General features: G+C 41.2%; 1 protein-coding gene across 1 annotated transcript in view; it reads left to right on the top strand.

Annotated features, from left to right (window-relative positions):
- The first annotated feature begins 5,383 nt into the window (after positions 1–5,383).
- The window catches only part of GIPC2 (GIPC PDZ domain containing family member 2), a 1,066,976-nt gene continuing 1,057,265 nt past the window's right edge, over positions 5,384–15,094 (top strand). Inside the window, exon 1 of the mRNA XM_044085870.1 lies at positions 5,384–5,899. Coding sequence (XP_043941805.1) covers positions 5,612–5,899 — 288 coding nt within the window. The 5' untranslated portion in view covers positions 5,384–5,611. The remainder of the gene's footprint in view (positions 5,900–15,094) is intronic.

Genomic DNA, 15,094 nt, shown 5'->3' with positions numbered 1-15,094 from the left:
TGTATCACAACTATGGGCCAGACTAGAGATAACAAATATTAAAAGTGATGCATTCCATACTACACCAAGTCGATGCAGTACAGTGCACTGACTGGCCACACCCTGCATCAAACCTTACTTAATCCCAATTGCACAGTGGGGTGGACAGGACACAATGGGTGAAGCACAATGACAGGGATCACCAATGCTCTCATAGCTGGAGATGGAGACAGACCATGGATGTAAAAGTTTTATTGTGTTATAAAGTTGGATAATTGAAGGAGTATGATACATTGTGTAGGGTTGTGTAGAATCCTTCTGAGACAATCAGGTGGCTAGATATTGTGGGTAGTTACACAGGACTGGTGACAGGGGACACAGCTGCAGCAGATGGTACAGAGCAACACTGGCATCTATGAGCCGGTGGTTATGGGTCCACTGGTTGAAGTTATGCAGACCATGAAAGGCATCAGGCAGGAAAGCATCCCTGTCATAGAATGGCATGACCAGCACTACCTACTTGTGAAGATAATGTGGAACTGTGTGAGCCTGACTGTCCAGCTATGTGCTGTGGAGGACCACTCTGGAGGATACCTTTGTAAACGTTCCTATCACCTGTAGCTGAAGATGAAGAAGTGGCACTACTTGACCTTGAGGTACTTGCCCTGTGGGACATATTCACAGTGGAGCTGTAGTGGCCACATGTATGGCAGCAGCCCTGGTGCATAGAAGCAGAAGACCTCATTCAGGAACAATGTTTGCCAAGTGGCTGTACAATGACCTCAGCAGGTAATCCAGATATTGCAAGCCTTCATGTATGTTGTCATGCATGCATTTAGTGATGGCGCAGTGGTGCAGCGGTAGCATTGTCAACTCATAGCAAAAGGTTCTTCGGTTCGATTCTTGCCTGGGGTGCCTTCTGTGGGGAGTCTGCATGTCCTCTCTGCATTCGTGTGGGTTTCTTCCGGGTGCTCTGGTTTCCTCCCATATTACAAAGACATGCATCTGAAGTGTTTTTCCCTGGGCCTCCGCTGAAAATTGGCTTTGTTCCAAGTCGGACTTTCCTGGTTAACAAATGTTAAATAAAAAATAAATAAAAATGCCACACAGTATTCTAATAATCTCTGTTATGGCATTTGTGGCAATTTCTGTGCCTGGCTCACTAACCTGCACATCCATTGATTTATGCCCAGTGTGACACATAGTTCAGAAACTGAGAGGGAGACATAGCTGTGACATTCACTGGCATGCTGCTCTCTAGTGCTATCATCATGCTCTGTATTGGCACCAATGCCCACTGTAGGTATGTGAGCTGGTCATGACAGTAAACTTTGCAATGGGCTGCCAAGAATATTCTGTTCTTCTGTATGCCATGCAGAGGCAGGAATACGTTCTACAGGTAATGCAGCTGTGCAAGCAAATAGTGGCACTGTGCTATCAGACATTGCCAGGCTGATACTACCATCACCATCATCAGGCATCAGCACTTCACTGACAACAGGCATGCCCTTTTACATTGAATTTGATGATATGTGATAATCACATGCCCTAGTGCTGCATCAGTATTGCAGGTAAAAGAGAACACAAAGAATGAAGACAAATGTACCTTGTGGTTTATGTTGCCATGCCTGCATGCCAGTCTTGCCTCTTGGAAAGATATGGCATTGTTTACCAACAGAATGCTCATGCCAGTGTTGTGCCACAAGACTGTGCTACTGCCTTAAGGTCTTATCAGCCTAATGAATCCCTCACAGAAACACATGGTGTTGTGACCAGTCCAGTCCCCACATCCTGGCTTTTACCAGGTTTAGTGTCCTCTCAATATCCCCAGACTAGGACACCAGGAAGTTCTCTGTGTCAGGGTGTGTGAGCAATGATGGTGAACCCTCACCTATGGCCTTCCTCTTCCATGCAGTTGTTTGAGCTTTCATGTGGGTATACAATATCATGTCAGTGAGCCTGTGGCAGAACTGTTGTGTTGATGTGGCTACCGGTGGCATTCACATCTGTAATGATCCCTGCCACACACAGTCTCAGAAGACCCTGTCAGCCCTGTCTATACTTTAGAATGCCCTTGTATGTTTATATAGAGCCTACAATAACCCCCCACTTCTTCTGTTAAGGAGAATGTTTCTAGCCACTTATTCAGTTTTGGTGTCAGTTATGTTCTTGTACATCGGGACATAAACCTATGGTTAGTGCCAGGACACAAATATGTCTGCCATCAACTGTGCCACTCTACTACCCCAGGTACAGAAGTGACTACACCACTTTCAAAGGCTATGTCCCCACTGGACAGCTTGGCCAAAGAATGTGGTGTACTATTTGTCCTGTGATGTCTATACAGATCTGCATCCACCCAAGCATCCACCCAAGCCTCACCACTATATGTCACACAGACTGCAGTCTGCACCATTTAATAAGTGTCTCCTCCCCACCCACCCCCTTTTTTCTGTGCATGTCAGTTTCACTGCTATAATGGCAGGCATGCAGTCTGATACATCCCTCTCTATGTTGCCAATTTATGCAGGTACTCAGATGATCCCTGACTTTCAGCAGTACAGCATATGAGCTAATGTCATATGGACGTGTGCCTTGTATACTGCTGAAAGTTAGGGATTGTCTGAATATATACATATGTTGACAACATAGAGAGGGATATGCCAGATGATCCCTGCCTTTTAGCAGTAGAGCAGATGAACTGCTGCTATCTGGACCTATTCCTTGTATACTTACATCTCCTATTACAAATTTCCTGTGTTGTCTATCTCACTATCTGTATGTTGCTGTTGAGCAACCCCCCAAAATAAGGCACACATATCCCATTCTGCATGCGTGCTTGCTGCTTCTGCTGTGTGTACACTTACCACTGCTAGTGCAGAATTTTCCTACTATGTGGAACTAAGTAATAATCTCTGTTGCAAATCTGGATGGTATTGTGTAGCAAAATCAACAGCATGATGAGTAGTGCAGTGGTCACAGTGGATTTTATCTCATTATTTCTGGGCTTGTAGTGGTCGGGGCGGCTGCAGTGGTACAGTGGTTAGTGTTGCCGCCTCACAGCAAGTGGTTCCCCGGTTTGATTCTCAGCTGGGGTGCCTTCTGTGCGGAGTCTGCATGTCCTCTCTGTGGTTACGTTGGTTTTCTCCATGTGCTCTGGTTTCCTCCCACATCCCAAATACATGCTGTAGGTAAATTGGTCCTAGGTGTGAGTGTGTGCATGTCTGTGCCTTCTGTGGAAGGTTGGGTGCTGGGCTGGCAACTCAACACTGTAAAACTTCACTGCCAATCATGAGCAGACAGGTGATCTGCTGTGGCGACCCCTAACCGGGAAAAGCCAAAAGAAGAAGAAGAATTTCTGGGCTTGTAGAGCAGCAATTAAACAAACTGATTCAACTTTGATGACATGTTTCTGAACTGAGCGTGTAGCACAGAGCTTTAGCAATTTTATATTGCATTATGGGGCCCTTGAGCACACGTGGTAGGCCACAATATATTCTGCGCATGCTTGGGCAGACTTCTGTGATCCAGTCATGACCCTATAGGGGCGCAGTGGTACATAAGCAAATATGGTACTAACTTGTCTGATCAAAAATTGATACACACAGACAAAACAGGGACAATAAGAGTTACAAGATACAGTACACATATTGCAAAATACAATGGCATTAATTATAAAGTGGAGAAGCTTTACAAGAATATGAAATGCTGTGCAGTAAAATAATTTTAATATATGTGTGTAATAATGAAACATGGATTTAGAGAAGTTGTGGAAAATAGACAAGAGAAATTGTGGATTCAGTGACTTATGAACAGTATAGCTGGTGAGGAAACAGGACGTGTGTCTTAGGAGGATACGTATTAATGTAGGAGTGGAAATGGAAGCAGATGAAAGAAGTGATGAAGAAAAAGTAGGTGGGAGGGGAGAAAAGAGGAAAAGAGAGAGTGCAAATGGTGCATCGTAAAGAGTAGGAGTTAACAGGGACAAGTGGCAAGGTTAAAGAAAATATTGACATGAGATGAGAAAGACCCTGTAAGATGAAAGTGAAAAGATTCCTTATAGCTGCCAAATGCAGGGAAATTTGATATGATGGATTTAGTTCCATATAAGGACACTTAGAGAATGCATCGCAGGAAAGAGCCCTTTGTGTTTGTTTCTAGACCGTAGAAAAGGGAAAATAGAGCGCGCGCGTGTGTGTGTGTGTGTGTGTGTGTGCGCGCGCTGCTGCTTGTGGGGGGGGGGGGGGGGGGGGCAATCAGGATTCACAATTTTGCTAACACATACACAAATAAGAAAGTAGCACTTTCACAATTTCTTGAGCAGTTGGTTTGATTCAAAGGCTGACAGTGACCGGTAAGTTTTTCGATTTGACAGGAAAATGAAACCCGTGTTTTAGGAGTCTAAGGAACATCTTTCACCTGCCCAGAATTTCACAGAATGTCTATATTTTTGTCAGTTTTTTCGATTGTATATTTTTTCGGCAAACAATTGAGCAGTGAAGTCACTAAATAATGACAGGCATTTCAGTTTCAGACTTCACATCCGTCAAAAATGCAAACTAATTGAAAACCTGTTATTATAGCAACTTTCCAGTTAATAAGCACAGTATTTTATTTCCCTGATTTTGGGCCTTGCCCCTCTCACGCCCCCGCTCCACAATTATTTTGGCTTTAGTCAGAATTTTTGCATTAAGAAGTTGACAGGTATGCGGAATGTTTTTTATATTTTAGGTAGGGAATAAATAAACAATACAATCATAACCACAATCAAACACAGAGAGTAAGATTGCTTCAGTTATGGCATGGCGGGTGTCAGAAATGAAGAGTGTACACATTCTGTAAGCAGACTTAAGATGTAAGAGGACAATATACAACACCAGTCTGGGCTATAATCAAAATGTAAATGGATAAGCTATTAAGCTTGTATAATGTAGCTGCAAAAATCATTAAAGGAATATTTAAAACGTGAGAATGATATTTTAATAGTTACATAAATGACTTTTTGTCAGTTAAATCTTGTGCATAAATGTATTCCAGTACTAACAAAAAAATTGCTCTTTGGCATGACTCCTTTACTATTTTTACTTCCTTGTGCATTACCTGGCTAGGTTTTCCTGGAACACAAATCTCTGATTAAGTAAGTCTTTTGTTAGAACACAAAGACTTATATTGGGGTAATTTAAAACTTAAAAATGACTTACTAAAATACGAGATATCTATCTACCTTTTAATCCTGGAAGCCTGTACGCAGTTGGCGAGGGAGATGTCATGTTTCTGTTTAAGACCTTTGATGTTCATATTTACATTAGAAACTTCACTAGCTACCTACCTTCACATTTTCTTGAGCAGCTAACCTGCTGCTCTTTACTACGCTTGCGTGAGCGCTCTCGGGTACAGGCACGCCTTTTGTTTCTTTCCCTGTTTCACACTTAGGACCTACTTGTGGCGTGGAAAGAGGCAGTTTGTGAGGTGGACTGTTTCACCTGTTGGTCGCCGTGGTCATGACTGCTCGGGAAGCGACTTAGTTACAGAGTACAAAGTCGAACCTGGAGTAAACGTGGACCTTATACCTTAATACCGGACGCAGTACTATCTATCCCACATACATTTTATTAAATAATATATTACGAAGATGCCGCTGGGATTAAGAGGTATGAAGAAGAAGAAATCCAAGTCGAAGGAGAACTCCACTCTTGTAGAAAATGAAGAAGTGGATGAGCGGAGAACTGGAGCCACTGAGGTGGCGAAGACTACGACCAGTGGTGCTGGAGTACCCTCTCCTCCTGGTAGGCTTCGACCTAAACTGGTCTTTCACACACAGCTAGCCCATGGCAGCCCTACCGGTAGGATTGAGGGCTTCACAAGTGTCAAGGAACTATATGCCAAGATAGCAGAAGCGTTCACTATTGACACCTCTGAGGTCAGTGGATCACAGTTTCTAAAGTGCATCAACATGATTGGCAAGTTTGTAGGATGTACATACATGAGTGGTTGCAAAGCATTCATTGATTTAGTCAAGTAAAACAAAACCAGTGTTGAGCTTTCTTACAGGTTTCGAGCTGAGAGAAAATAGTATTTTTGTAAATTGGGTGTTCCTTTGTAGCCACTAATTTAACCACAGAGCACAGATGCTGTAGTTCGTTTTTTTTTCTTGCTGTATCGGGGTCTCACGAGATACAGCCGTTGGCTGAATATCGAGAATGTCAAATAATTAGGTAAATCTCTTCTGACAGCCTGGAATTTTGAGTATCACGTGCGAGTTTTACATAATTTTAATTTTAAGAATTTTTGTAACAATATAACTCTTTTTTTTCCCTCCTGTGGTTTGCACCAGTTGGAAGGATGTCTATATGCTGTCTGAATATGAAGACTGATGGTCAGATTGAATGTAATATGCATTCTTCTTTCTTTGTCTGCTACTTCATGCGGAGTTGTTCATGTCTTTTACGTTTCTGTTAATACAAGATGAATGTTATCTATTGTGCCCGAGGTGTAAGAGGGCAGACGCACGAACTGGGAGTATCTCTGCTCCGTGGTGACCTTAGAGATGTCTACGCTAATGGCAACAAAATGTGTCTGCATGCAATGTACCTGTTAAGCTATTACTGGGGGTGAGGGGTCACCATGATGGGAATATGAAGTATCCCTTTTTTAAATCTAAAAGGTAGAATTTGAACAGATATACTTACATTTTTTAAATATTGGACGGTTGAGTTAGGTATCAATATGATGTCTGGCAAAAATATGAATTTTTGGCTACACCCTTTGGAGTGTCTTTTTCCTGCAGGCGATCTCTTATGGAAAGCTAGGCAATTTGTGAAAGAAGGTTCTGTGCTTTCTGAATGTGTATAGAGCTCTGCAAGTAGGAGTAGACAGCTGACTTGAAGCAAACATAAAAAGCCTTAGTCAAAAGTCTGTCTGTTTATGATTTATTTTCTGATGAAAAGTGTTGGGGGGAGTGAATGATGCAGACAGTTTTTCAGGAACTGGTAAAGGTAATCCATGTAATCTGCAGACTGAAATCCAAGACATTTCTTGTTTTTATGCGTTTCTTCTGATAGGGTGGTGATGGGTTGACATTACTTATTTTGTTATGCAGTTAAAGATGAATCTGCAGGATGTTTCAGTTTATCTCACAATGTGGCCTTTTGAACTGTAACTCACTGTTAGTTATTTATCAACCAGATCTGCAGCTTCTGAAGTTCCACAGTCTGTGTTCTGAAATTTTAATTGTCTGCAGTACTTGGAAGTTTTTTGAAAATAGACCCAGAGGGTCAAAAGACATAGTCTATACGCTGTCACTCCTGTAATTAAGAATTGTGTAATGTATTATCGTATGTGCCACAATTGCCTTAGTCATTGTAATAATGTTGTGCTTATCACTGAACCCTACTTATTATTATTTGTATTTGATAACTGCTAGTTGTCAAATTGTAAGATGCTAAAACATTGTCACATGCATATGAGTTTATGTTGCATAAAAGGGATAATCAGGCCATTTACCTAGCTATCAAATGTGTAAAGAAAAGTCTAGTTTTTGTTAAGTGTAGCCATTTTATTTCTACGTTTTTTTCTTTGTTCAGTAGTATAGTGGTGTTACGACCCCATACATCCAAGGCAGAAAGTTCGAGCTTGAGATTCATTTGCTGTGTTTCATGTTTGCATGTGACCCTGATGGGCCTTGTAGCTTAATCATAAAACATGTTGTTTGCCACTGGCAACTTCTTTATGCACGATCTTTGCACTGGGTACCACCATGTCATGGTTGAAGGACAAGCCTGCTCGACAAGTTTGCATGGGATTAAAATAATTTAATAATAAATCAGATCTGTGGAAGTTTCACATGTAGCACATTGTATGTTCCACCTGCTTTATAGCTCTGCAGAAGTACTACTTTAAAGAAGATTGTGGACCCACTGAATGGGTGGTGATGAAGAAATCCACTGAGATATTCAGGAGAGCATGGAGGCAGGTGGAACAATGGTGAAGTAGAAGGGAGGGCTGAAAAAATAGAATGTTAAAATGCTCTTAAAGGGGAAGACTAGATAGATAATTGTCTCCTGCTGTCAGGCAAAAGTAATGTTTGAAGCCTTTTATTATTTTACTATTCTTATTTGTCTTGTTTCATACAAGATTCATATTCTACTTGTAGATCACTAGAACTGCACTATAGGTGTGCTTTGATATTTTTCTAAAAGTGTTTAATGATGATTCACTTTTGTGTCAAAGCATGAGTTACTGTCCTCTTATGATAGCTGCTCTTGCACCTTGTGCAAAAAATAGGTTCATCAAAAGTTCAGAATGATATTAAACTTGTTGGTTGTTTAATAGCTAGTTAGTTTTTGCCCAGTGATGCTCCCTTTTCCACTAGTGTATGGAAGTGTACAAGGAGAATGTAGAAAAACTGCTCTGTATTGTCATGGCATAGTTTATACATACACACACACACGCACATACACACACGTGTGTGTCTCTCTCTACCCTATGATTTTTCTTTGTTCTAGAGTCTTTTTGATCTGGCAGGTGTCATGAATATCATGGCCTATATAGTAACTGAAAACTTTATTTTTTTTTATATTTGATATATAATTTGTCATGCGACCACATTAAAACAAATGAAAAAATAAAATAATTGTAGCACAAAGTCAATGTGTAATCCGTGTTTTGTGAAGTATCGTGTGTCTTTAAAATTTTTATGTCTGCCTAGTGCATAATGTTTGGAAATGTATAAGTACTTGCTGCAGGTATCCAACTCAAGCTAGTTCTGAACCTTTCACCATTTTTGCAATGTGAATCCAGGTGTGTATAAGTGATTAAGCTATGCATATGTATTTCTGTCAGTTGTTGCTGCCTGGGAGTTTGGAATGCTTATTAAAATTTTCAAATCATTGAAGGTATTGGACTTTTATTTCAAGTTGTAACAATTTGAGAGTTCTGAGAGGTCTTTTGTTTGATCCCACTTCATCAACCATTATGATAATCATGAGACTGGGTGCAGGATTGTTACCATGGAGTAAAAAGGAGAAGCCCTAGGTCTGATTTTGAACTGGGTAGAAAATGCAGAGCTGGTAAGATAGGATACTATAAACTTTCTAATCTCCATTTTTCTGCATGTATAAGATTGAAGGTTTTGCCCATTTTTTACTCCTTGCTATTTTAGTATAAAAGGGTATTTCTGTAAAAAGGTCACTAGCAAATTGTGGTAAAGTCTCATGTTATATGAATATGTTGTGGCCACTTTATCTCCAGAAGTTACATGTCACGACTTCTTGAAAGGAACCAGGATAGGTGACCTTCACTGGTTGTGTAAAGACATCAGACTTGGTTGTTCAGGCTTTATTCTGTTGATCAGTAGATGTTATTCATAAACACCTTTATCTAACATGGTACTGCTGTTTTTGCCTCTGCTTTTACAGTGCTACCCAATAGGGTGCTGTTGTTTTGCCTCTGCTTTTGTCTTGTTTATGTATGTAGTACCTACTATTTTTATTTTCTTTAGTAAAATCCACATTATTTTTACACCACTGAGTGCTTTTGTAGTATATTGAAATGTGAGCAGTTTTAATTGGGAGCTAATTTTCCAAGAATGTTAGCAATGTTGTTTAATATGGTCACATTTTATTTTAAGATGAAAAGCAAATTAATTAAAATTATATTACTGGCTATTTACTTATTTAACAGATGTGCAGATTTTGAGAACAGGGCAATGAATGTCTGTAATATAGATACAAAATCCTTTTTATGTTTTCGATTTCCATTTTCTAAACAAACTATACTAGAAGTAGTGACTATAGTAATAGAAGTAAAACATTTGGAAATGGGATGTTTAGAAAAGGGTAGGAGCAAATTACATAGAAAATATGGGCATTATGGGAACAATACATGCAGAATAATGTTTGGAGGAGGAGTGAGGTTTAAAATAAAGGATTTGAATGAGCTATGCAATGTTTGACTGACAATGACTGGAGTGATTGTAGGTGATGTATATTGTTTGCAAATGAAAATATGTCAATATGGTTTGTTTTCATTTATGTAAATGTGATTGCCTATGTTATAAGTGATAATTTAATAAAGATGTTTCTGGTTTAAAAAATCTTTTTTTTATATTAATGTCTTTTTTAACAACCAAAAAAATACAGACCGACTGCAGTCCTTTTGTGTATTCCACTTCTTCTGTCATTTTTTTCTAGCAGCTGGCCAGATGTTCTTCATGTTTCACTGTTGCAGTCATTACATTTAGGTTATCTGTTTGCAGTAGCCCTCAGTCGGCCTGATTAACAAAGTCTTGGGTCCTGCGTTGGTTGCTGTCTCTTCTTCCGTGATGTCAGTTCGTTAGGGGTATAAAACATGCAGCCGATGCCATTACATCAGTCTTTCTTGCCATGCGGCACCCGAAGCAGAAGTAGTTCGCAAGTGCCAGTCAGCCGGCTCCTGAAATTTTCGTTTTTGAGTTTTAGAACCGAAGTCTTCAACTAAAGCTAAGTACCCCATTGGGGAAACTTTTTTTCTTCCTCCTTAATTGCATTTCTTGTGGAAAGCAAATACCTCACAAAGATTTTCATTCGTACTGTATTACTTGCCTAGGCCCTGACCACAACATACTTTGCTGTCGGTTTTGTGCCTTATTTAATCAACGCACTGTCCATCATTGGTATATTTTCACCTCTAAATATTTCGGTTCTCGGTTCATGTTATCGGTTAGCCATCCGACTACCGGTATTCCGAAAAAACGCAAAGATAAAGACAGAGACATGCCGCTTAGGTCCAAAGCTGCAGATGACGCTTCTCCTAAGCCAGTCGCCAGTTCACTGGTACTCAGTGAGGTGCTTTGGCATGCCCCTGATAACCACTACTTTTGATTCGCAGGCCTCTACTGAGACCCATTCAGAGTCCGGTATGCCGCGAGATGCTTCAACTGTGGAACCAGTGGATGTCTCTACCTTGGATGGGTCTGGAGCCGCTGTGCAGGCACTGGCTTTTAGGGTGTATTCAGGCCTACAGACTTGCATATTAAACCAATGCCTCCTTCTTCTTTAAGGCCTAAAACTCGAACCATGCCTAAGAAACTGACGTGCAGGCGCATGCTCAGGCCTCTATGCCTAAAAACAAATAAGAATGGCTGAAGATCTTATAACTCTAATCGGGGGAAGCCAACCACCCCTTTCTAAGAGACCTAGCACTGAATTTTTTTATGAATCTTCTGACCAGGATTCTGATTTTTCTGATTCTTCTGATGATCTGGATTTACCCTTATCTACTTATGAGGATTCTGATGCAGAGGATTCTATTCCCTCTGCTTCCCCTCCAGAGGATTTTTCTTTTGGTGAAACCTTGCACACTCTTAAGGGAGCATTTCCACTGGGAAAACCAGGATTTTTTTGATTCAAAAAAGAGGCTTGGGGATTTCTTACTCCTGCCTCAGCAATGCCTTTAGCTATATCTCCTGCACTAGACATTGTTGACTATGCCTTTTCGGAATCTAGTTTGGCCCCTGATTCTTTGCCTCCTACTCCCAGAAAACCTGATAGATACTACAGGGTTCCTGATTCTCACAAGTTCCTTTTTAAAAATCCTGTTGCGGATCCAGAGACTATTTCACAGGGAACCAAGGGCATTAAGGCTTCTACTGCTAAAAATTCTACCCCTTCTGATAGAGACTTCAGGCCGCTGGATAGATGGGGTAAGAAGGTTTTCACTTCTGCAACCTTGGCCATTAGGGCCTTAAACTGTCAGTTTCATATGTTAAAGTATCAACAACATGTTATTGGATTGCTTAAACAGAAAATGATGTTGATTCCTGACTGTGCTGAAAATAAAGAATTACAGGATTTAATGCATTCTGCTGAACAGGTTGGAAAACATTTTGCAATGTGGATTTGATTCATTAGAGGCCTCTTGCAGGGCTGCTATCACTGGGTCTGTATTCAGAAGGCATGCTTGGCTTAAGGAGCAATCTTTGCCTGATCATGTTAAAGCTAAACTGTTGGATGCTCCCTTAAATCAGGACCGCCTGTTTGGCAACAAAGCTGAGGAAGTTCTTAAAAAGATGGAAGATCAAGCTAAATCAAACTGTTAAAGATTTCTTACAAGTTCAGCCTCCAAGATTTTAGTAGGCATTGGCCCTCTAAGAATTGTTCCTTTCAGGCCCCTTCCAGGTCTTCTCAATCCAAACCCAGACACAGCAGAAACCCCAGGTTTCAGTCCCAGGCGATGCACAAGACTAAGCAGTGGGGGACTTCCGCCTCCAAATCTGGGAGTAGTAAGACTCCCCCCTATGGAAAACAGTCTCAATGACTTGCTTTTAAAACTTCCAAGCACTTCTCAACTGAATGCTCCTTTAGGTGGAAAGAATGGTCTGCAGGCCAAAAACTGGGGACTCATTACCCAGGAGAAATGGGTTTTAAATATAGTGTCCCAAAGATACAGATTTCACTTCCACATGTTACCAAACCAAGCGGGTGGCCAGATCTATCCCCAAATCAGTGGTCAGAGGCCCAAAAGCAAGTACTTTCTCTATTAAGCATGGGGGCTATTCAGTTGGTACCAGAAGAGGAAAAGGGACAATGTTTCTATTTGAGACTTTTCCTGGTACCCAGAATTCATGGCATCCTGTCCCGAACCTTTCTACTCTAAACACCTTTTTGGTGATTCCAAAATTCAAGATGCTGACTCTTCACCAGTTGCTTCCTATGCTAGGCAAAGATGCCTGGTTGGCAACACTAGATTTAAAAGAAGCATACCTGCACATCCCTATCAGGGAATCTTGCAGAAGATACGTACGCTTCAAAGCAGGCTACATGCAGTTCTCTGCACTGCCCTTTGGCTTATCTACTGCACCCAGGGTATTCACAAAGTGCCTAGCTCCAGTCATTGCATTTTGCAGGCAAAGAAATATTCAAATATACCCATACCTGGACAATTGTCTTAATTCAGGCAGAAAGCCAGGACATACTTTTGAATCATCTGGCCTTTGTACAAAGGGTGCCGACTTGTCTGGGGTACACCATAAACGAAAAGATCAAACAGGACAAGCCAAGGACGAGTTTGATTGCACCAGACTGGCCACGCCAACAATGGTTCCCCCTCTTGAGCAGTATGTCACGGTTGGCCCCATGGCACCTGCCTCAGACTCCTTCCCTGTTGTCTCAGCAGGAGAACCAGATTCTGCACCCTCAGCTTCAAACACTAAACCTAGAAGCCTGGCTGATTACCTAATCTCTCCTTTACCATCCCTCAGTAAACCAGTGATGGGTATCATTTTAGAGGCAAGTAGGCCTAGTACTAGAAAATCTTATGCTGCAAATGGAAAAGATTCTGTGCCTGGAACCATTCTCAAGGGATGAGCACAGCAGCCCCCAATTTACCTCAGATTTTACAATACTTAAGAGATGCTTCACAAGGGCTTGTCCTTTTCCTCCATCAAAATTCACGCCTCAGCCATTTCAGCTCATTGTAACACAGAACCCCACCCTCCCCTCTTCTCTCACCCACTGCTCAAGCAGTTCCTCAGAAGGGCCAAAAATTTGAGGCCACCCAGGAGAGCTCCATATCCAGCCTGGGACCTTAACTTTGTCTTGGAGAAACTCACTCTTCCTTTCGAGCCAGCTGCTACTGCAGATTTAAAGTTACTTTCTTGGAAAACAGCGTTACTTTTAGCAATTACTTCAGCAAGAAGGGTATCTGAATTACAGGCCCTTATGGCAGTGGAGCCTTTCATCATCTTTCATGCGGACAGGGTGTCCCTCAACACCAATCTCTACTTTATGCCCAAGGTGATATCCAGCATGGCTCTAAATCAGTCCATTAATTTGCCAACCTTCTTTCCTAATCCACAGAACAAAGGGGAATGGATACTGCACTCCTTAGATGTGCACAGACCACTTATATTCTATTTGGACAGGACTAAACCTCAACTGCTGGTGGCATTTGTTGTAGGGACAGAGGGGAAGGCTATTTCAAAGCAAACCATTTCTAAATGGATAGGCCATTGCATTAATTTGTGCTATAAGCACCACGGAAAACCTATCCCCCAGGGGATCAGACCTCACTCCACCAGGGCTGCATCTACCTCTACAGCCTTTCTCAGAGGCATCCCTACCAGGGACATCCTAGAAGCTGCTACCTGGAGTTCTGTACATACTTGCACCAAGCATTATCATTTGCCAATTTTCTCTAAATCCAGAGCTGGCTTTGCCACTGCAGTCTTGCAGGGCCTTCTAGCTGGTCCTAATGCTATTTAAATTCCTCCTCCCAACCTTAGCTTTGGGAATCTACCCAAATGTAATGACTGCAACAGTGAAACACGAAGAACATAATACAGTTGTGTACACTTACCATAAATGTAGATGTTTTGAGTGTATTCACTGTTGCAGTCCTGGTTACCTCCCTCCAGCCCAGACTTCTTTTGGCTATACCTCTACTCTCCTTTACTCTGCTTAAAAGCTTTTTGGTGTATTTGCTTTTTTGTTGGAGGTATAACTTTGTATATATATTTATTTAATTGCTTCCCATTAGGGGGCACCTGACATCTGGGGCAAGAAAAACTGATGTAATGGCGTCGGCTGCATCTTTTATACCCCTGACGAGCTGACGTCATGAAAGAAAAGACAGTAACCGATGCAGGACCCAAGACTTTGTTAATCAGGCCGACTGAGGGCTACTGCAAGCAGATAACCCAAATGTAATGACTGCAACAGTGAATAAATTCGAACATCTACATTTATGGTAAGTGTACACAACTGTACTTTCTTACAATCAAATGTTCAGGTCTGTATTTCAATCTTATGCAACATCTGGATTTATCACAAAACTTTTGATTACAATCTAAGTGTAATTTAACTTCAAAATCAGACAGTTAAAACATCCTTTGTAGAAAAATAAAATAAACTTGGTCACTTTCTAAAAAGCCAACAGTAGTTTAATCAGTCCTGTCTGTATCCATTTTCCTGTACTGTTTTTCCTCTTATCAGTCCTCCCAGGAATGGCAGAATTTTACAGCCACCCTGCTTCATCTTGATTTCTACTCTATGTACTCATCTCTGTTTCTGTATTTGTCATTCGAGACTAGAGTAACCATTTAGGCAACATGCATACATTTTTCTTTTGTGTTAATGTT

The sequence above is a fragment of the Protopterus annectens genome, chromosome 10.part0 (genome assembly GCF_019279795.1).
Source record: "Protopterus annectens isolate FY-2018-M chromosome 10.part0, PAN1.0, whole genome shotgun sequence".
Taxonomy (NCBI): Eukaryota; Metazoa; Chordata; order Ceratodontiformes; family Protopteridae; genus Protopterus; species Protopterus annectens.
This window is presented reverse-complemented; position numbering and strand designations above follow the sequence as displayed.